The sequence below is a fragment of the Rissa tridactyla genome, chromosome Z, assembly GCF_028500815.1.
Source record: "Rissa tridactyla isolate bRisTri1 chromosome Z, bRisTri1.patW.cur.20221130, whole genome shotgun sequence".
Classification (NCBI taxonomy): Eukaryota; Metazoa; Chordata; class Aves; order Charadriiformes; family Laridae; genus Rissa; species Rissa tridactyla.
The window spans coordinates 3,567,255-3,589,303 of NC_071497.1; the positions used below are offsets into that span (position 1 = coordinate 3,567,255).

Consider the following 22,049-nt stretch of genomic DNA (forward strand, 5'->3'; position numbering starts at 1 on the left):
TCCCTATTCCAGACACCATTTGGCTATGTTGCCATCTATCCCCCAAAGTCCAGGTGCAACCCATTACAACTCCTACTGACAGCTATGGCTTGAGCAGGAGCCAGGGAGGGGGGAAGTGGGAGAGCACACTGCCACACCTTGCCAAAGACCTTCTAGGAAGTTTTCATTTAAAAAAAAACAACACTGAGGAACAACGGCTATCCCACACATTTCAAGGAATATGTCCTTGTATGTTTTTTATACGTAACCACGAGACTGATGGAGGTTCTGCAGCTATGTTGTGGACCACAAAGAGATGGTTTCAATGGAGCAGGGAGCCTATATAAGGATAAAATAGAATCATAGAATCGCCTAGGTTGAAAGGGACCTTTCAGATCATCGAGTCCAACCATCAATGTAACTCTGACAAAAACCATCACTAAACCACATCAATAAGCTCTACGTCTACCTGTCTTTTAAATACCTCCAGGGATGGTGCCTCAACCACTTCCCTGGGCAGCCTGGTCCAATGCTTTATAACCCTTTCAGTGGAAAATTTTTTTCCTAATACCCAATCTAAACCTCCCCTGGAGCAACTTGAGGCCATTCCCTCTTGTCCTATTGCCTGTTCCTTGGGAGAAGAGACCAACCCCCCCTGGCTACCCCCTCCTTTCAGGGAGCTGTAGAGAGCAAGAAGGTCTCCCCTCAGCCTCCTCTTCTCCAGGCTGAACACCCCCAGCTCCCTCAGCCGCCCCTCACAAGACTTGTGCTCCAGACCCCTCACCAGCTCCCTTGTCCTTTTCTGAACACGCTCCAGCACCTCAAGGTCTTCTTTGTGGTGGGGTGTGAGGCAAATCCTAGAGTCCAAGCTCTGCTGAACCAGCACCTGCTCTCTGCAGCGGCAGCTCAAGTAGCTATGCAGCACGCTTTCAGACGAGGGAGCGCCCTGATGAAATACTGAATGGCCCTGAACAGCCCCAGATTGGCTCAGGCACGCTCCCCAGCTTTGTCACGGTGCAAGCCCTTTTGGCAGAAGATGAAGGAATTGGCTGGAGCCTACAGGTGGAGTGGCTGCAAGGTAAGAAGGGGGAAATACCTCAGGGGGAGCAGGGAGAGACAAGAGGGACAACCCAATCCAGTGCAGAACATGACCATGTCCCTTCTAAACTATACTTCGTGTTCTAGCTCTGGCCTGTTTGACTGTCCGTCGTCATCTCTCCGGTAGGCATTTCAAGCATATGTTTATATATTTCTAACTGCAACTGGAAGCTTGTCCTTTGATCGTGTTTCCAAGAGAGATTAGGGTGTCTGTTTAACTGCCTGTCTTCTCAGTTTAGCAGCACTAGCAATTGTTTTCTCAAACCAAAACTTCCAAACATTCAGTTTAACATGATTAATACATAACTCAAGTTCTGTTTCTTGTAGTAAATACACCTCAGAACTCAAGTTACTTTAAATCATTACTTAGCAAATCTTTAGAAGTAAAGTAAAAAAAAACCCTCACCTAACTAGAAATTGCAAACACAAAGTTTGATTTGAATACTTTTCTTACTTATCATATGTACCTTATGAAAACAGAATAATCAGAAATACAGCTCTTTGTTGTGCACATTCTTTCTCACTAATAAACACCATTATACAAGGACATGGATATGACTGGGGAAGCTGCTCCTAGCTCCTAATTCCTTCAAATTCAGGAATCAGTTCCACAAACTCCAAGTTTCTTTACATCACTGAGGACTGCATTCTCCATTACAAAACCAAACCCCAGATAAGCCCACTTAGTAAAATTTTCTCTTCTCTCTACCACGGCACTGACAGCTGAACAGCCATTCCAGCACAGATGGTACCAAAAGGAAGGTCGGTAGATACCCCTGTGCATCCAGGAGTCTTGGAAGCAGCTCCTTGGGGCTGCTGTGCCTAGACCCATGTTATCATAACATGATGGCCTATGTCACTGTTCCACACCGCAGTGTGACAATATTTCACAAATGAAGCCTCACTAAGAGGTATGAGGAGGGGAAATTTTATTCCTCTTATTTTTGTGGGTGGATTGAGGATCAGGTATAACAAAGGATGACCAGAAATGAGTCCATTAAGAGAAGCTTTAAAAGTATTTCACATTTTGCAATTCATTCTCTGCATGAAATACAGAAACAATCCTGCAGTATGCTTTTCTTTTCCAGGATTCTCCTTTCGATATGAACACCTTAACCACCAGACAACATATAACATCTGCTTTGACGCTTTGTCTAGACCATTCTCTGCCACACAATGAAACGGCTTCAAAAGGAGGGGCAAACACTGTCTCCATCCCAATACAGATAATGTCAGGATGGTCTCTAAGGAGACAGGAGAAGAATCTTCATCTTCCTATTAAGGCTAGTTTATCAGTTTATGAGTCAGGAGAGCATTGCATGCTTTTCTGGCTTTGTGTTTAGAAAACGTAATGACTGTTCTTAAGACCATTGTGCATCACACCCAGCCGTGCAGATTTATCAAGTACACACCAAGAAGCAGAATAACTGATAACCTCTGGATTTTGAGTGGTCTTCAGCATGAACATACTGTTCAGTCACATCAAGGCTGGGACAGCTCTGGGCATGTACAAAAGCACAAATCTAGGCACCCAATAAACCTCAAAATAAAAATAAGAAAAAAAGAAAGGAAAAAAACTCCAAGGCTGGGTGAAACCTTATCAAGAATTTTTAAAATATTGATTTGGGGCTTAGTGACCTAAGTTCTGCTCTGCAGAGCATCCTGACACCATGCAGTCAGCAACACTGGAAGAGTAAAGTTCAGATGAATCAGTACTAATTTTCAACAGTTACCAGGGAAGATTCTCAAGCAATGCAAGCTGTATTATCCAGCAGGCCAAGATATTTTTTTCTTTCTTTCCATAATTTGCTAACAGACTTTTCTCTCCTCTTTCTTCTCCTTCCACCAAAAAGCCAAAAAAAAAAAAAAAGAAAAAAAAGAAAAAACCAAGACATACAAGGGAGAGCTTGCCAGTTTCAGGAAATGGTTTGTTAAGTGAGGTCTAATCTTTATCTCTTTATAGAGGCTGGAATGTTGCCAACTTCCTTGGAGCTACTGACTCCAATAATATGCAGAGCATCACCTTCATGGTTTTTGTCAGCCAAAAAAAAAAAAAAAAATTTGTACTTATTATTTTTTTTTTTAATTTATGAGGACTTCTATGTGGAGGCTAACAAGTACAAAGCCTGGGAAAGGTTATTGGAGACTCCTGACAAATAATAACCACTCTAAGTGCGTACAAACTAAGTCTTCACTGCCTATTGTTGATCTAAGATGTGAAACTTGATCATCTTTGCATTCAATTTTTAAAATCCTGTTACAGGATCTATAAAACTTTTAATATTTAACTAAATGACAGTACATTTGAAAAAAATAAAAATTCATGAAAATTAACTGATATTTAGTTAACTAAACATCAGAAAATAACTGCTAAATACCTCTTTTAGTTACACTTTATAGGATGTTCGCCATTTGAATGAAAGCAGAATTAATTTTTTTTTTTAATATCTTTGATTTTGACACAGAGGCTTTACCGACGAACGTCACGTTTACATGGATGCATGGGCAAAAGGCTGGTAAAAGGCAGCTCAGGCAGTTCATCCCGTTCGCCACAAGGTGGCACGAAACATACAAATTATGAGGACTATCAGAAATACTGAAAAAAAAAAAGAAAAAGCTGCAGCCACTGAATGTATGTGTGACTTTTGGCAGGATGTGGGAAATGCGCGAATACACGCATAGGCAACATCCTTCTGCAGCACGGTCGATCTACAGTTTATTATTCATAACACATGCTTAAGCAAATCGTGTCAGCCTGTTCAGTGCTGCAGATTTAAATCACATATAACCATATATAATGGTGTGGTGATCTAGAAGGGCGGCTGGAAACAAGCCAGTGTGGGACCAGAAAGAAGAGCAGCAAAGAGACAGTGGGTGGCAGTTCTGGTGGGAAACAGGCTCAGAAAAGTGAGGACAACCCGGGTAGAAGGAAGTGGGTGGCCAGCGGGGACAGAGGCTGAGCAGTGGCACCCACCCGAGCTGAATCGCTCCCAGTTAGAGACACAGGCAGGTTGATGGGCATGTGGGTGAGAGATGGGCAGGACAGCAAGCACAAGTGGGCAAAAGGTGGACTTAATGGGAGATTTCTGTATAAATATACATATATATATATATAAAATACAAGAGACCAAGATATGGATCATTTCATTTGTGTGCTGATTTCTGAGTTGTTCTGGTGAACCCAAAGGTCCTGTCTGAAGTCATCAGGTCTAAAAGTGTCTGCTAGAGATGAGCTCCTTACCTCTCCTGAATCTGAGACTTTAAGCTGACATACCAAATACTGCCAGATTCGTAACAAAATCTCGTGATTTGGGAGTTTATAGCTGTGCCCACAACCAACAGGAGGTAACACAGGAAATGCTGTTTCCGATTCATTCTCCTCACCCAAAGAACACGGAGGTGAAGGGCTGCAGGAAGGAGACTCATGTTTTAGAGAAGAGATAATAGGGATGAAATACTAAAAAAAACCCCAGACAACCAGGAAAGTTTGCTGATAGGGGCACTAGGAAAAGGAGGGTCATTATTTCAAAGAAGAGCAGATCCCAGCTCAGATGCTTTGGGTGTGTGTATGTACATAGCACAGAGCAAATATGAAATTGACCTTTTCTTTCTTTTCGCCAAGCTTTAACAGGAATTTGGAATTAGTCTTGGAAACTGGGTCAACTTTCATGTAAATCAGCACATCTGATTACTCAGGATATTTTGTAATTAACTCAGAACAACAGCGTAGCAATATATGGAAATTAGAGAGCTTCAAAGATTGTGAGGTTTTGCATTGCGTGGGTATCCAAATGTCCTACTAATTTCAGTGGACTCAATTCTGCGTGTTCAGAAAAACATCCAAAAAGGCTTGACCATACCTACACCCCTCAGAAGTTGCTCCAAATTGCAGCTGTCTCTCTGTTGCAATAAAAATTAGATTTATCGGTGCTGTTCTCAATATGTCCAGAATGCCTTAAGTAGGGCTACTGCCATCCAATGCCTTTTCCTCCAGACAGCAAACCAGGAACAGGAAAGAGCTGTCTGCTGATCAGTGTGACACACAGTAAGGACTCATGTAACTGTCTACAAATTGGCAAATCCCAAAGTCTCAGAAGATGACCCACAAGCTCACAAATGGTGTGATCCTCCTAGCAGCCTACTCGCAGGAAATGCTCAGAGCTCATCCCACATCCTGACAGCGGCTGTGGGTATTCTCAAGTTGTGTGTCCAGAAATGGATCGGCAAAAGACAGGAATCTAGTGAGATGAGAGGTGCGTCCAGGCTACAAGGTCTGCAGATGAGGATTTACAGCAGCTTAGCAAAGTATTTTATCCTTCTCCAACAAGTCTGAAATGGGTGAATGCAACTGGTATACAAAACACATCACACTTATCAGAAAATAACTGAACACGCACCGTATCCCAATCATGTAGGAAGGTCCCTTTCCTTATCTACATAGATACAAAAAAGATCCACGTGAATATCCACTAAACTAGCAAGATTTGGGTCTTCAGTTTCCCGGAAAAGGCAACTGCTGTGCTCTGTGTCTTTGTGGAGTTGGCCTCAGAGAGGTGGATGGCAGGAATGACCCCAAAAACTGGAAGGACAGGAGCTGTCGCCTGACTTCCATGAATGGAAGCTGCATCCCACCTGGCTGCTGGCTTTCACACGTCCTGCAGCAACTGCAGACCGTGCAGCTGTGGTTGCTATCACTCATGGAGGATGGGATTATCTTTCAGATTGTTGAAAAGAGGAAAAACGTGCAAATAAGCATATGCATGAGACCAACTGCATCTGAAAATGTGAGAGCAAAAGGAAAAGCATTAGCAGAGAGGAATTAAAACACCTCTGCTTCTCTTGCAAGTTCTCTTTTTACAGTTGGACTCGACTATCTTAAAGGTCTTTTCCAACCGAAATGATTCTATGATTCTATGGTCTAAGCAAGTATGAAGGGCTACCACAAGATGGTGCAAAAACATAAAAAGTCCTAACCCACTAGCAGAACACAGCCGAACATCTTCAGTCATAGAAAAAAAAAGCATGAGAACCTCCACCAGGTGTCGGGCCAGGGGAAAAATGAATGACTTTTTATTACTTGAGGAAAAAAAAACACAACAGTAAATATAGGGGTACGCTTTAAAAATTAAGTCTGAACTTTTGGTGGTGGGCCGCACTCGCTTATGGAAGGTCACCGACCACCATGACACACCTCCTCGGAAAACTTGCGTCGCGGGGGATGACAGCAAGGATTAGCAGTGCAGCCTCAAATGAGCGAACCGACAACGTTTAACCTAAGAACTGGGACCACGCGGGTGGGCAAAAAGAAAAAAAAGGGGAGAAGGGACATGGGGGAAAGAAACCCCCAAAACGGGTTTGAGAAGGGACCCGCTGCTTAGCTCGGCGCTGGAAGGTCACACCCCGTTTTCTGTATTTTCTCCCCAGAAAAGGTGCCGGTGGGGGTGGGACACGGCCGGGGCGTGGCCGGGAGGGGGCGTGGCCAGCGGGGGAGGGGGGCGTGGCGGCGCCTGCGCGCCGGGGCTTGTTTGTCACCCGGCTTATAAGGGCCGGGGCCGGTGGCCGGTGGCGGCAGCGCCTTTGTGGGGACAGAGCCCAGGCGGCACCGCCGCTCCCCCCGCGCCGGGACGGGGCTCCCGCCGCCCCCATGAGCCGGCTGTAGGGCAGGACCGCCACCACCGCCCTCGGCCTGAGGGGTTTTTGGGGGATTTTTGTTTGGGGGTTTATTTACCCCCCCCTTTTTTTTTTTCCTTTCTTACAGTCTATTTTTCTACACTTTGCTAAAAAAAAAAAAAAGAAAAAAAAACCACCATGGTGCTGGGGAAGGTGAAGAGTTTGACAATAAGCTTTGACTGTCTGAATGACAGCAATGTCCCCGTCTACTCCAGCGGGGACACCGTCTCAGGAAGGGTCAATTTAGAAGTCACGGGGGAAATTAGGGTGAAATCTCTGAAAATCCACGCCAGGGGACACGCGAAAGTGCGCTGGACCGAATCGAGGAATGCTGGATCCAACACTGCCTACACACAGAACTACACCGAAGAAGTGGAGTATTTCAACCATAAGGACATCCTGATCGGTCACGAGCGAGGTAAGGGCTTACCTTTCTTGTTCTGGGGAAAAGGGGGCATTTTTGCACCTTTTCTTCATGTGAACGTCTGCAGTTCGCCGTCGGTGGGGCAGCAGGACGGGGACCTTCAACATCTGATGGACCTCGGTGCTAGAGATGCAGCTGCACCGTCCCTGCAGGGGCTCTGCCCTTCAGCACGGCCATTCCTTAACACCTCATTTTTAAAAATGCATTATTACTTTCTTTCTTTTTTTTTTTTCCTCCCCTAGTAACATTAGCAGTTTTTGTCCCTCCCGTGGGGGAAAACTGCACAAAAAACCCCAAACCAGCCCGGCAGTGACCGACCTCGCTGCCAGCATCCCATGAAACCCTGAAATACAGCGAAAGCGTAAAAAAGAAAAAAAAAACCAGAAAGCATGATTGTTGATTTTTTTTTTTGTAAGAATGGCTCTTTATTGCCAGATAAAAAGAGCCCGCGGGGAATATTTGGACATACGCTCTCTCTCCCCAAAATTTGGGAGGCCGGGACCACCATCCCCCCCGGACTGACAGAACACGCACCCCCCCATCCCCGGCCGGGTGAGGAGCCGGGAGTGTTGTGGTGTGGGGGGATTTTTTTAATGTGGTTTTTTTTTTTTCCCCCAAGTTTGCAGCCTTTGTTCGAAGCGGTTCAATCCTGTTTGGGACCGGTCCGGGGGGGGTGGTGGAAGGAGGGGGGGGGGTGCGCCGCCCGCCTCGCGCAGATTGGCCGCGCGCGCGTCAGGTGGTGGCGATGACTTAATTCCCCAGCACCAGAAAATAAATGTTAAAAACCGGTTATGTAATTCTGGTGCTGCTTGCCCTTTCTTTCTCTTTTCTTTTTTTTTTAAATATGCAGCATATTTACTGCAGGAATGGGATATTTCCCCATCCTTGGGGGGGGGGGGGATAAAACACAGGCGGCACCGAGCCCATTACCAAGCGATTTTGGAATCAACGTTGTGGCAATCAGGTGGGGGGGTGGCCGCTTTGATTGGTGGGGTTTTTTTTAATTAATACCTTACGGACAGCTCGCTAACGAGGTGCCTCCGACCCTCCTTACCGCCTTCCGAACGGCGAAACTCCACGCACCTCCGGGTGGCGGGCTGACAGAACCTTGGCAGGCATGGGGGGGCGGGGGGGTAGGTGTCGGGTATCCGGTGGTCTGTACGTGTAGGGTGGAGAACCGGGGGAGGCGGGAGGGGGAACCGGGGCGCTGCCTGCCGCCGCTCCGGCCCTCGCGGCCGCGTTTCAACCACCGCCGCGGGCGCCTCAGCCCCGAGCTGGCGGCGCAGGCCCCGCCCCCCTCCCGCTCGCTCATTGGCTGTGCGGCGTTTGTTGGCCTGTTGCTAAGGCGATGCCAGCCGCTGATTGGGTGATGGGGACGGTGGGAGGCGGGGGGTGAAGGGAAGCAGGTTGCCCTGCCCGCAGCCGGCGTGCGCCGGCCGGCAGCGGGGCGGGGAGGCCGCGCTTCCCCCTGAGGGAAGCCCCCGCTCGGGCGGGCGGCGGGACGCCCTGCCGCCGGTCACGTCCCCATCGCCCCCATTGTTTCTTCTTTTCTCCTCTCTCCGCCGCGCTCCCCCGGTGCCGTTCCCCTGAGGGGAGGGGCGGCCTGGGCGGCGCTGCGGAGCGAGTGCGGGCGGGTGTAACGTATACCGTAATGTATATGAGGCGGCTGGCTGGGGGATCCGCTCGCGCCGGTTTAGGCCGGTCGGCTCCTGCTGCAGCCCGGCCCCTGATTGACAGCTCAGCACTTGTTTACCACAGCGCGGCCGGGACTGCTGAGCTGGCAGGAACGGGGCGGGGGGGGGAACGGCAGCTCCTCTGTGAGGAGGAGACCGGCCCGCGGGGACAGGCAGCTGCCACCGAAAAGCCACGCTCCCCCTGCCTTTTTTTTTTAAATTTTTTTTTTTTTTTTTGAAAAAGAAACCCCAGCCCTCACGCGGATAACGCGTTCTCTCGCCCTTTCGGCGCGTTTTCCTGACATTTCTTCCGCGGCGCTGAGGGCTGAAGGTGCGTTTGCCGATAACGTGCTGGTGGGGGCTCTTCTTTTTTTTTTGTTTGTTTGTTTTGGTTTATCTTTTATTTTTTAAAGATTTTCGGCCTCCCTGGGGGACAGTGGGAACTTAAAATCCTCCTGCGTGCCTCCATTAATGCTTCACACCATTAAACATAAGCCTTTTTGTATTGTCTCACTGTATCTCCCCTTTTATTATTCCAGCCCTTTTTATGTGTGAGATGCACAGGTTTTTTTCTTCCCTCTCTCAACTTTTCTATTTTGATGGAGTCAGCGTTTTTCTGGTTTTATGGCAATTGTGTTGGAGTAAAACGCAAATTCATTGCAGCCTGTAAAGGCGCACAAGAAACCATGACCATAAGCAAAGGTCAGTTTTCTTGGGGGAACCAGCAAGTATCTGGGTCTCTGCTGTCCAAGCCAGATCAACTTAACCTGCCAAAAAATAAAAAGTTTAGCTCTAGACAGTGTTATTTGGGCAGCTCGCCATTTTTTGTGCCCCTGAATTTGTCTGGTACTTTCCAGGTGGTGTGTGTACACCCTTTTTTTTTTTTTCCTTTCCCTCCCCCTTCTTTTTTTGGTGACTAATTTCTGGACGCTGTTGCCAGGCAGGAGATAAAAGGAAGCTGAATTACTAAATTTAATCTTACGCAGCAGACTTTGTGCAGAACGCTTAATGCTGTTAAAGAGCCATCTCTTCAATTTTAACTAGGAATCGCGGTGGAAAGCATGATTTCCATTACAGATCTTGCAGGCAGGCCTTGAAATGGCAGCAGTTGAACTGTGTCAGTGTTCAGAGGCGGGACTGTAAATTAAAGTAAATTAACCTGTGCTGCTCTGTAAAATGAATTGGGCAGTCTTGCCTACCCTTCTGTAGGTAAGATTTGGCCCTGCTTCCAGCTGCTAATACGAATGGACCAGAGACCATTGTTTCTGGGACACAGCGTTCTTAAGTGCTGTAAACGCATCTGTAAATCCATTTTATTTTGGAAGAGAAGCCTGTGTAACGTATAAAATGTGTGCAAGTGGTATAAAACATTGTGTTGTTTTTCCCCCCCCCCCCCCCCCCCCCTAGATGATGACAATTCAGAAGAAGGCCTTCACACCATCCATTCGGGAAGGCACGAATATGCATTCAGCTTCGAGCTTCCACAGACGTAAGTACTGGCACGCAATCCTCCTCGGGCCCTGCTGCCCGCCCGGCTGAGGAAAACTCCTGCTGTGGGTGGAGGGGGAAACCTTTTCAATGGTAGTAGGAATTGTGCTCTGACATGCAGCGGAGGACGTAATCCCATTAAACTGAAGAGGTTGCTTTTAAACTGATACGCACTTCCTTTATTTCTTCTTTTTCTTAATTTCCACAAAACGGGAGCTCATTGTTGCCCAGTTAGTTGCTCACTTTCTTTTGACCAAGTCCTCCTGACTTTTTAGGCCTTCCAAAACTTTATGCCTTCCCAAGAGGAGGGAAGGGAATTTGAGCTATCACTGGAGTCCTGCAGGGTGGCTGAGATACCTTCTAACCCAACAAACAGTTCACTGGAGCTATGCAGACCAGCAGAACTAGAGATGAGATCGCAGCTGAATTGTTTGGGCGAGGTCTGGAACAGATGTGGCAAGTTTAACTACACTTGAATAAGAGGAGGTTGTTCTTCTTTAAATTGAATGTACGTACGCAGGCTGGCCTGGACATAGAAAGCCTGGATAGAAATACGTAGAAGTTTGGGTGGATGAAGCAAGAAAAATTCCTGTACCTAATTCCATCTGTCTCAGAAAGTAAAGGTGAAGCAAGAGTCACAGCAGAAATATTAAGGTGAAGATTGTTGCCCCGCCCCCAAGTCTGAAATGTGTACTGACGACGTTGTCAATGGAAGATTTATACATAGAGGAGTTACCAATATAGAAGTTAGCTAAAAGTATAAGTTGCAATAAAATCAAAGATGCAGGAACAGGGGAGGTCTGGACATGGATGGAAAAAGGAACCTTTTTCTCTTTTTTAAAAAAACCAAACAAGCAGTGAAGTCATTACACTTGAAAAAAAGTTGGCAGTGTCTTTTGTGAAATAGCTCAGTACCTAATACTGAAGCTAGTAAACCATCTGTTTATTAGAGGTACTGGTTTTAGCAGAACCTGCATGTGATAAACTTTGATGGGTCAGTTTCAGAGTGGAGAGCACAAGACTTAACTGCAACAGTGGAGAAGACCGGTATACATGGAGATTGTTAAAGAAAAAAATTACACACGAACATGAAATGCTTAGCTTCAGGTGAAGCAGATGGCCAGCAAAATATCACAAGCATTGGTCAAAACACAGGTTATTTTTAAGTGACCTGAAGGAATAACTGTGAAATTAGCAATTGGTAATACTGCAAAAAAACAAAAGCTGACATTAAAAGCCTGAAGTTTGACACTGCCTATTTACTTGGTATTTTGTGTCCATAGGATACTTCCAAAATTTACTTAAACTTACAGAGCAACAGTGTAAAGAAAGAAGATACGCATTGGTCTTACTGATTTTGACCTTGAAGAATATGGGGCAGGATGAAACACTGAAAACTGATGAGAAAATAATTTCATTTGGAGTGTTGGAGGGAAAAAAAAGTAAACATTGCAGATGCACAAATAGAGAAGTCAAACCTGTAACTGAAAGAATCATCCCAGTAAAATACTGCAGGGCTGGTATTATCCCCTGTGGAAGACACGGAAGCTCTGCAAATAATTTATGTTTAACTTTTATATATTGCAGTGTATTCACAGAATCGTAGGGGTTGGAAGGGACCTTCGGAGATCATCTAGTCCAACCCCTCCTAAAGCAGGTTCACCTGGAGAAGGCTGGACAGGAATGCATCCAGGCAGAGTTAGAATGTCTCCAGAGAAGGAGACTCCACAACCTCTCTGTGCAGCCTGTGCTGGTACTCTGGCACCCTCAAAGAAGTTTTCCCTCATGTTGAGATGGAATTTCCTGTGTTCCAGTTTGTGCCTGTTGCCACTTGTCCGGTCACCAGGCACCACTGAAAAGAGCCTGGCCCCATCCTCTTGACACCCACCCTGTAGATACTGATAAGTATTGATGAGATCCGGGCTCAGTCTTCTTTTCTCCAGGCTGAACAGCCCCAGGGCTCTCTGCCTTTCCTCATCAGAGAGGTGTGCCCATCCCTTGATAATCTTTGTAGCCCTCTGCTGTACCCTCTCCAGCAGTTCCCTGTCCTTGAACTGGGGAGCCCAGAACTGGACACAGTGCTACAGATGTGGCATCAGCAGGGCAGAGTAGAGGGGGAGGATGACCTCCCTCAACTTGCTGGCCACACTCTTCTTGATGCACCCCAGGAGACCATTGGCCTTCTTGGCCGCAAGGACCCATTGCTGCCTCATGGGCAACTTGTTGTCCACCAGGACTCCCAGGTCCTTCTCTGCAGAGCATCTTCTCAGCAGGACAGCCACTAACGTGTACTGGTGCGTGGGGTTATTCCCCCTTAGGTGCAGGACCCTACACTTGCCCTTGTCGAACTTCGTTAGGTTCCTCTCCACCCAGCACTCTAACCTGTCCAGGTCTTGCTGAATGGCAGCACAGCCTTCTGGTGTGTCACCCACTCCTGCCAGCTGTGTCATCAGCAAACTTGATCATGGAGGAATATGTTGAAGAAGACTGGACCCAGTACTGACCCATGAGGGATGCTGCTAGTTCTAGACCTCCAACTAAACCCTGTGCAACTGGTCACAGCCCTCTGAGCTCTGCCATTCAGCCATTCAAAATATCATATAATAGGGAAAAAAAAATCCTTGTATAAAAATAAGTTATGGAAACCTGCTGTTAATTGGAGATAACTGGAATATAAAGATCTACTTGTCTTTCGTTTTATGATGTTACAGGAAAAAAAAGGTGATGGTGAAAGGTTGGGAGATCCTTTCCACATCGTTCTTCCTCCAGCTCCCAAAAGGCACTTCCTTCATCTGTCGAAGTTCAGAGCAAAATAGGCTTGATGATTTTATGTACATATATGCTTATGCATGTACATCCACATACAATATAAATGTTCTAAGCTGATCTCATCAGGGTAGAGGAAAATTAGAAGGTGCTCGAAACAGCCTTTCTCTTCAGAACTCTAAAGTGAAATATTTACTCTGCTTAAAGCAAAACAAAAAGTGTTGAGTTAAAGTTAAACCTGACACTGAGGTACCAGCCAAGTAAACAATAGGCAGTGATTCACAAAACACAGCATCCAAACCAGTAATTGGTTGATACTAATGCTAATTTTAAGTTGGTAGTCTTAATTTGTCTTTAAAAGGGCGTGCTTTACTCTAAATGCAAAAGTGGCCTCTTAAGTTTTAAGGAAATGTGTACTCTGCTGGCATTTTCTAGTACAATTCTTTAATTGATTCTTAAAATCCATGCAAAACTATAACAGGATGAATTGGAGATGATTTTTTCTCCCATCTTTAATCTTGAATTTTTCTGAGATATGGAAACTTTGCAAATAAGTTACGCTGCATTAAATACTAAAATGCATTAAAGATGCAACTCTATATACTAATCCCTGATCTGATCAATTGTATCATTATTAGACAGAAAGATGTTACTCAATTTTGACCTTTGTGTCCTGCACAGACCACTTGCTACCTCATTCGAAGGCAGACATGGCAGTGTGCGCTATTGGGTGAAAGCCGAATTGCATAGGCCTTGGTTTCTACCAGTAAAATTAAAGAAGGAATTTACAGTCTTTGAACATATAGATATCAACACTCCTTCATTACTGGTAAGAATTGACAGAATTACTCATTCTTTATTTCTGGCATAAAAATAATGAAGTATAATAACTGAAACAATATCCACATCTAATTTTACCTAATATTTATTCGCTAGTTTAGTTACAGCTGATCTTTTAAGTATTACATCAGTTCAGCAACTCTGTAACTACTGGTATTTTGAGAGCTGTCTTTTCCTGTACTTGGAGTTGCTTCACTTTTAAGATACATAAAATGTCTTTGTCAATTTAAATTGATAATACTAAATTGTAAAATGTCACTAAGGAGAAAAATTTTTATAACTGTTCCTCTGATTTTTTAATAAAGACTAATCTGTGGAAGGAACAGTGAAGTTTAAAAGAACGTTATATTGAGAGACTGCTAACTTAAAAATGCAAAGTGAAAAATGTACTGGTGTGCATAACTGATAATTTCCATATGGATAGTTTTCTACCAATGGGGAGAAATTATCACAATTCTGTATAATCTTTTTCCAAGATGTCATTTCATTAAAATAATTTCAGTATGATAACTGATTTCAATGAGGATTTGATTGCAATCTGGCCTAAAATTCATTTTCTCTTTTTTTCCTCCTCCTTCTCAAATTGCAGTCTATGGAGGTGGAAAAAAAAAAAAAACCTCAAAGTCCATTGAAATAGGTTTCTTGTGTGTATGGGTGAAAAATCACACTCGCAAAGGGACATTGGCCTTGCGCAAATTCCATTAAAATCAAAGGACTGCCATTTGACTTTAATGGGCTTTGGATCAAGTCCTAAACGCTGATACCATGTAAAATAACAGTCTGTTTAATATAGATGTAGCAGGATCATTCTGAAACAGAGGAAGTAGCAGGAGTCAATGTTACAGTACCTCAGCTTAGTTATTGTTTCTGAAATACAGTGTATTGGAAAGATGTTCTAGTTTACTGGTAAATGAAAAGCCCTGCCAACAACATGTTGGGATATGTAGGCTGTAAAGCCTTTTCTTAAGTTAGACAGTATTTATATATTAAAACCGTTCTAAGTGTGACTGTGGTACGAAGTCTAACAGAAAAAGTATTGCTAATGAGTAATGGAATTAGAACAAACCTTGTATCTGCACAGTGCTATTTAAATTGCTTGAGTTTTCTCCTCTAAATAAAACTTGCTGTGTTTATCAAGGCACGTAATAAGTAGTACATTACGCAAATAATTTTTCATGTTGATTAAAATACGTAAAGATACTTGTGGAACTCTTAATTAAACAGGCAATGTTCTTCTTTTCTTGCAGTCACCCCAAGCAGGCACAAAAGAAAAGACTCTCTGTTGTTGGTTTTGTACCTCAGGCCCAATATCCTTAAGTGCCAAAATTGAAAGGAAGGGCTACACCCCAGGTACGTAATAGAAGTAATTATAGGAAATGGTTTTCCTTCCCTTGTAAAATGACAGTTTGTACTTAACTGCTTTTGTATAAACGAAATATTTAAACTGTTCTTGCCACCTCAATCTGCACTCAGCAATATTCTCGATATTTTCTTGACTACGACTAATTTTGTTACCTAATGCTAGCAGTGTCTCCAGCTTGTCAAAGGACACCTGCTTCTGTTAGACCTGTGCATTTCTCCTTTAGATTAGCTCGTAATGATCCTATTCCTATTAGCATCAGTGGATGTTTTTCAAGGCAGAGCAATGCCAGCAGCGTCCAGTGCACTAGAACAATAAGCAGAATGTGTCAATTTGCTTAGGCTGCCTTATAAATACAAAAAGAACATGAAATTCTGTTTTGTTTCAGGTGAATCAATTCAGATCTTTGCTGAGATCGAGAACTGCTCTTCCCGTGTGGTGGTGCCAAAGGCAGCCATTTACCAAACGCAGGCATTTTATGCCAAAGGGAAAATGAAGGAAGTCAAACAGCTTGTTGCCAACCTGCGTGGGGATTCCTTGTCATCTGGCAAAACAGAAACCTGGAATGGCAAACAGTTGAAAATACCACCTGTTTCCCCTTCAATCCTCGACTGTAGTATAATCCGTGTGGAGTATTCACTGATGGTACGTTGGATGGTCTGTTTCACTTGAGCATGAGTAGTTTCCATCATTCCTTGCAAACTGCTAACAAAGCATTTGTGCTAACTAGGGACAGAAGAAATACATATCCTGGTATCAGTGTCCTGGCAGGAGTTCTGTACATAAATTCAGTTCAAATCATGCATCTTCTTAAAACAGTTGTGGTGTGCCAGCTAAGCAAATGTGTTACGAGTAGGTTACGCTTCCATGTGAGGGCTCACATTAAGAATTGAGAATCCTGAGCTGCTTTTGACTCGGGGAGCTTTTTGTCTGCATAGGGGCATTGGCCTAAAACAGACAATGAGAAACTTAAGTTCCTCGTGGAAAATTCTGTGGACAGAGGCCTTACTGTAATTATTATGAAGTGCTCATATACCTGTGTTTTAATCATACACCTCTTTTGTTGTTGTTGTTCTGTAGGTATATGTTGATATTCCAGGCGCCATGGATTTATTCCTCAATTTACCACTGGTCATTGGTACCATTCCTCTACACCCATTTGGTAGCAGAACATCGAGTGTGAGCAGCCAGTGTAGCATGAACATGAATTGGCTTGGTCTGACACTGCCTGAAAGACCAGAAGGTAACTTGACAATACAAATCCCAGTCAATTTGCTAGTCTGTTTTGATTTGTCTGCTTTATTCACTGCTGTCGTGCAAGCCCACCCAACTTACGGCCTTGATAATAAAGCCCACAGGAAATCCCTTGTGGATGTTTCCTTGCCACCTGCTTGGCCCCTGCAGAAGAACAGAGTTCCCTCCCTGCTTTCCTCTCTCAAGGACAAGCAGTGAAATCCAGCTGCCTGGAAGCTGGCATAAGTGAAAAGCGCAGGATACCATTGTATCTGTGCAGAATTACTTCTGCCTCCAGTATCCCAATTGCATCCTTGGTTATAAGGCAGTGTAACCTGCGTAATAGCAGTTCACGGTGTCCTTCACTGGACTAAGTAGCCAAGGCTTTGTGAATGTAGTTCATTTCAAGGGGAAATCTCGGTCAAAGGAGAAAACATCTCCTTCCGTTTGTTTTCATATATCTAATAAACATTCCTTCTTTATGTACAAATCTCAGACTCGAATTTCTGGAGTCCAGAGGAATGCAATGTTCTGTCATTCCTGCCTGTACAGAAATTCAGTATTCTGAATATGCTTTAAATTTTAAGGGAGTAATTAAGCCTCGGTAAGCAGTAGTGAGTCTGCTTTTGGGTTTGAGCATGATCTCGAAACAAAACAGCCTACCCTCCCTTTCCTGTTCAATAACTGTTAAAAAGTTACGGAACTAATTTACCTACCTGCTGGTGCATTTTACAATGATAAAAGTTTAATATTTATCATGTTATACATTTTGACATGCATAAGAACTTGTTGTTCGAACTGCGTGTGCATTTTCCCTGCAGCACCTCCGAGCTATGCAGAAGTGGTCACAGAGGAGCAACGACAGTCCAGCCTTGCACCCATAGGTGCTTGTGATGACTTCGAGAGAGCGCTTCCTGGACCATTGTTCGCATACATCCAGGAGTTCCGATTTCTGCCTCCACCCCTCTATTCAGAAGTAGGTACCTCAGACACAGTATGATGATTAATTTCACTGTTTCTCTAAATTCTGTCTTACGGAATAAACGTAGGAAGTTGTTGCTCCTTCCTAACATCAGGAGAAATCATTAAAATGATGAACAGAGGACAAGGTGACTTCGTTTTGGCAAAGTGTGGGTGAATTTCATCAAGAGTTTTCAGAATTCCTTACAATTCTAATACTTCGTAGGAGTTTCCAGACTGTTGTGTGCCCTCTTAATGACTTATACATTATGTATATAATGCTTTACACTGATTAACACCAGCATTTTGGATCTGTAGATGCACAATATGCAAATGTTTTTCAGCTCTACTTTCTAAAACTACTGTTAGTCCATTTTTGGTTCTGTTTTTGTAGAACTTTCAAAATTTCCTTTGGGAAGATCTCCCAAAGTTGTCTTTGGCTAAGTCTTACCTGAATTCACCCACAGTTGATTTTTTTTTTTTTTGTCGTCGTTTTCTCGTCTTGAAATGCTAATCTGCTATTGAGTGGGCAAAGAGGGTCATGGGTTTTTCGTGCTGGAGGCTTCTTTGAGGATGGGTCTGTAGCTTAACCCTACAATACAACTCCTAAGCCCTTTTCATTTTAGGTGCTTAAAAGATTTAGAAAGAAGCCTTTTTTGTCCTTTAAAAGTGGTTGTATAAAATTACTTGATAAGAATGTTGACTAAACTACATACTGTACGCTTATACTGTTCTGTTTGGTTTTGGAGACCAAAGTTACAATGTTGTTCCCCTTCTTCCTTTTGTAGAAAGGCAGAAGAGGTAAGGTGTGGAACACATGACCTTCTGAGACATTTTGTGGAGTGTTTGAGGCTTAATTACTTGTAAATTCAACATAGAATGACTTTTTACTGATAACTTTGACACAAAACATTTTCTGATACCAATTAAATAATTTTTAAGTTGCATTTTGTGATGAGTGAAGTTGGTTTTTTAGTGTACAGTAAATAATTCAAAAGATTTCTGTGCTATTAAAGCAGATTTTTTCAAGTTTTTTATTAGTTTTTTGTGCTTATCCTTAAATTGCTGTCAACCTGTAGTTTAAAATGTCTAGTTACACTTAGTTACTAATTCTTCATTCAAAGTTTTGTCTAATTGCCTAGAGGTTTTTCTGTTACTTGAAAAACCTTTGTATTGGGAATGCTGTTTATCACTACAGTTGTCTTAAAGTTGTCAGTTTTGGTGGGGTTTTGTTTGGACTGGTTTATTTCTAGTGACTGACTCTAAAAATACCTTGGGTTGTTTTCTTTTTTTTTCCCTCCTTTGGTTAGATTGATCCAAACCCGGATCAGCCCACAGATGACAGACCATCTTGCCCCTCTCGTTGAAGGAATCCATAGAAAGCTGACTTGGCTTGGATTCTGAATCATACCTGCCGTCTTGAAGGTCAAGGAGTAATAGTGGAGATATGCTTTCAAGGGAAGTGGTTTTGCGCTTGCCTGTACGGTGAATAAATGAAAACAACCTGTGATTGTGCTTTGAAGCCTATGGTAACATTGTAGGACTGCTCCACATGCTTGAAGACCTGAGCTTTTTTCTTCCCCCCCCTCCCTTAAATACTGGCACATACTAGGAGCAGCCTTACTAACCCTACAGTCATGTGTGTCAAAACACTCAAACCACATTGTAAGAGAGGGATGGCTTCCTCTTATGATTTGGAAATTTGCACATGCGCATTGCTTACGTTGTGCGGTTCAGTGTCACTACAGCTTTTTCTCATTTTTGCCAGACTGTTGTTACCCCCTCTTACTTGTTTGTGGTCCGCACAATAAGGAGCAAAAGAAAGCTTTGACAAAAAAAACCAACAGCAACAGACTTTGACAAATGCACTGACTTTTCTTTTTTTTTTTAATTTAATGTAGCCTGGACTTTACCTGCATATGCACATGCTCAGAATTGTCCTAGTAGGCTGATCATGTATCACCTCTCCAGCTTGGATCCTATTGTGGATTTATTTACAAACATCAAATGCCTTCAAGCCAATCCTTCTTGCTGTATGTTTTGCAGCCTACTGTAGTAGATAAGCAACAGATGTGGGGGTGGGGTGGGGGGTGGAGAGTTAGTAGAAAGAAACTTATAGACTTCATCAAGATTGTATACTTTCTTGATTTCTTTTAAGAATTTGTTGCCTTTCTACTATTATTGCAAAGCAGCATTTTGTTACAGACTGCCTAAAAATCACTTAATCTCAGGTGAACTCATCACTTGCCAAACTGTTGGAATGCTATTTGTTTTGTTATGTTGCACTGTTGAGTTACTTCTTTTTTTGTTTTGTGTTTGTGTTTTGTTTTTATTCTTTATTTGAGAGGGAGAGCTGGAATAGGGACATACACAAAAGTTACAAAACCCACCCTCATTCTCATTTCACTTTCTACTTGTTAAAAAAAGGTGTTTGCCCATGGCAGAGGGGTTGGAACTAGATGATCTTCAAGGTCCCTTCCAACTCTAACATTTCTATGATTCTATGTTCAAGTTGTGAAGCTTTAAAAAAAAAAAAAAAAAAAAAGGCACAAATGAAAGCAGCACCAGCAGACACGAGTCCTCAAAACACTCAGCCTCAAAAGTGTTTTAAAAGGAAATAGTCCTACGCTGTCTAGGAGTCATAGACAGATGGATATCTCAAGTAGTAGGGATGGGAAGGGAAAGTAAATTTATTTTTATATAGAGTTACCTAATCCCAAAAAATTCTATATCTAATGAGTCTCTAGTAGAAAGTATATTTCAAACTGCAGGAAAAGCTTGGACTATGCTAAGAGCTCAGTTTATGCACTTTCTATTATCTTCAGGGTTTATGATACTGTAAAATTAGTAAGACTAGAAGTATAATTAAACTGGGCAAGATCCGTGTTACCAGCCATACTCAGATATCGGCTAGAGTTGCTTTGATGATTGCATCTTCTGTTGCACTCTCAAGAGCTTTAAAACAAACAGAACATGTATTTGTTCACTGCGTATTTGTTCAGAATGAGAGAAATTACATGGAAAGCGCACTCGCCCTTGCGTGTGCCCCAAGGAAGAAAAAGAGTGCAGTGGAGCCATTAGATGTGCGAACACAAATACCAACACTTACATGCTGGAGATCCGCAACAAAAGTCAACTTTCCTTTTCAGAAATCGTGTAACACAGAGACTATGGACAAAGGGACACGCTTCTGGTGTTGACGAGTTAAACAAATCAAGATGTAATCCATCAAGTATCTATCCTTGTGCAATAAAACAGCTCAGAAGGGAGCGGGAGAGGGGAGGCTGGTGTTACTGTGTGGTGCGCGTTCTTAAAAACTCTGCCTTGTTTTTAAGGCTTCATAAATGCGACAAAATAGGCTTTTCCATAAGTGGCCTTTATGAGAACATGAATGATAATTTCATGTTTCAAAAATGACAACAGGGTGATAAAATGAGTCGCGTTTTAAGTGATTCAGTTAAACGGCTTGGGCTTTGAGCTAGAGTAGTGGACGAGAAGGAAATTGGGTGATGTCTTACATTATTAGGCCAATTTTGTGAATGTCCCTTCCCTCTACCCTCTCCAACCAGACAATTTAAAAGCTGATGGGATCGTTGGCATAAAAGGGCATTTGGTGGTTTTACTTTTTTTTCCTTTTTTATTACTTTTAACAGACTAGGGAACAATTGCTGATACACATAGCATTAAAGTGCTTATCACAGTATAATGGAAAATTGCATATGGAGCAGGATTGACCAATATTGTAGTAATGGACATGGCATCACAGCCTTTGTGATTGGAGTGAAAAATTCTGTAACCTTGTCAAATAAAAGACTTTCAGTTTAAATTACGTTGTTAAGTTGTTCAGAGGCATTACTCTTCCACAAGTATTGGTCAATTCTCAGCGTTATAAAACATGAGGTTCACAGTTTTAGCCCAGTATTTGATATAGAATTTTGATCTGAATTAGGAAAAAGTAAGTAAAATCCAAACATTAGAGAAACAAAGTGCAATATTAAATGTTTGCTTTATAGATTATATTCTATGGCTGTTTGTACTTTTCTTTTTTTTGTTTTTAGTTTTGGTGCTGAATATGTCCTTGTAGACTCTTGTTTCAAGAAAACAATATGTGGAAAACAATTTAATTTTTCCTATTGCTCTTCCTTGTGGAAAATAAACTTCTTTTTTTTTTTAAAAAAAAAAGGCCTTTAAATGTTTTCATTGTAGGTCATAATTCTTTATACGTGACCTAAGTATTTTTATGTGAAACATGTCTATGTATAAAATAATAACCACAAGGATCACGTAATACAGGAGCTTACTATAGGAAGACTTATGCTACCTGTCTCAAACTAGACCGTGAGAAGCTATTTCCAGAACCACTGAGTACCACAAAAGCCCAGTTCCGGCACCTTACGCCCCTTTTATTTACACTGGTGAACTCTTGGGGCCGGGTCCCAGGCAGTGGAACTACGCTTTCCTACAAAAAGAAAGTGCCAGTAGCTGTCAGGACATGCATGCCTTTCCAGGACACGCTGGCCGCATCTGCGGTGACCCTAGTTCAGGCGTCTGGTGTCTT

The 22,049-nt window shown here is 43.1% G+C and overlaps 1 protein-coding gene and 1 long non-coding RNA gene across 4 annotated transcripts in view; one reads left to right on the forward strand and one right to left on the reverse strand.

Annotated features, from left to right (window-relative positions):
- LOC128902498 (uncharacterized) overlaps positions 1-8,456 on the reverse strand; it is a 34,839-nt gene extending 26,383 nt beyond the window's left edge. Inside the window, exons 1-3 of one of the 2 annotated variants that reach the window (XR_008463815.1) lie at positions 8,183-8,456; positions 7,178-7,358; positions 2,066-5,853 (exon numbers count right to left, since the gene is read on the reverse strand). This is a non-coding gene — a long non-coding RNA (uncharacterized LOC128902498). Of the gene's footprint in view, positions 1-2,065; positions 5,854-7,177; positions 7,359-8,182 lie in introns of those variants that run through there. The other variant, XR_008463816.1, reaches the window with a different exon arrangement.
- Positions 6,622-21,673, forward strand: ARRDC3 (arrestin domain containing 3). 2 transcript variants are annotated; one of them, XM_054185644.1, is made up of 8 exons: positions 6,622-7,165; positions 10,252-10,333; positions 13,780-13,927; positions 15,186-15,288; positions 15,687-15,943; positions 16,379-16,541; positions 17,353-17,507; positions 18,802-21,673. In XM_054185644.1, the coding sequence occupies exons 1-8, from the start codon at positions 6,886-6,888 to the stop codon at positions 18,856-18,858; spliced, it is 1,245 nt and encodes a 414-aa protein (XP_054041619.1). In that variant the 5' UTR covers positions 6,622-6,885; the 3' UTR covers positions 18,859-21,673. The 2 variants fall into 2 exon arrangements, with proteins under 2 accessions (XP_054041619.1, XP_054041620.1); XM_054185645.1 differs by lacking the exon at positions 6,622-7,165 and adding an exon at positions 8,632-9,546.
- Positions 21,674-22,049: the final 376 nt, after the last annotated feature.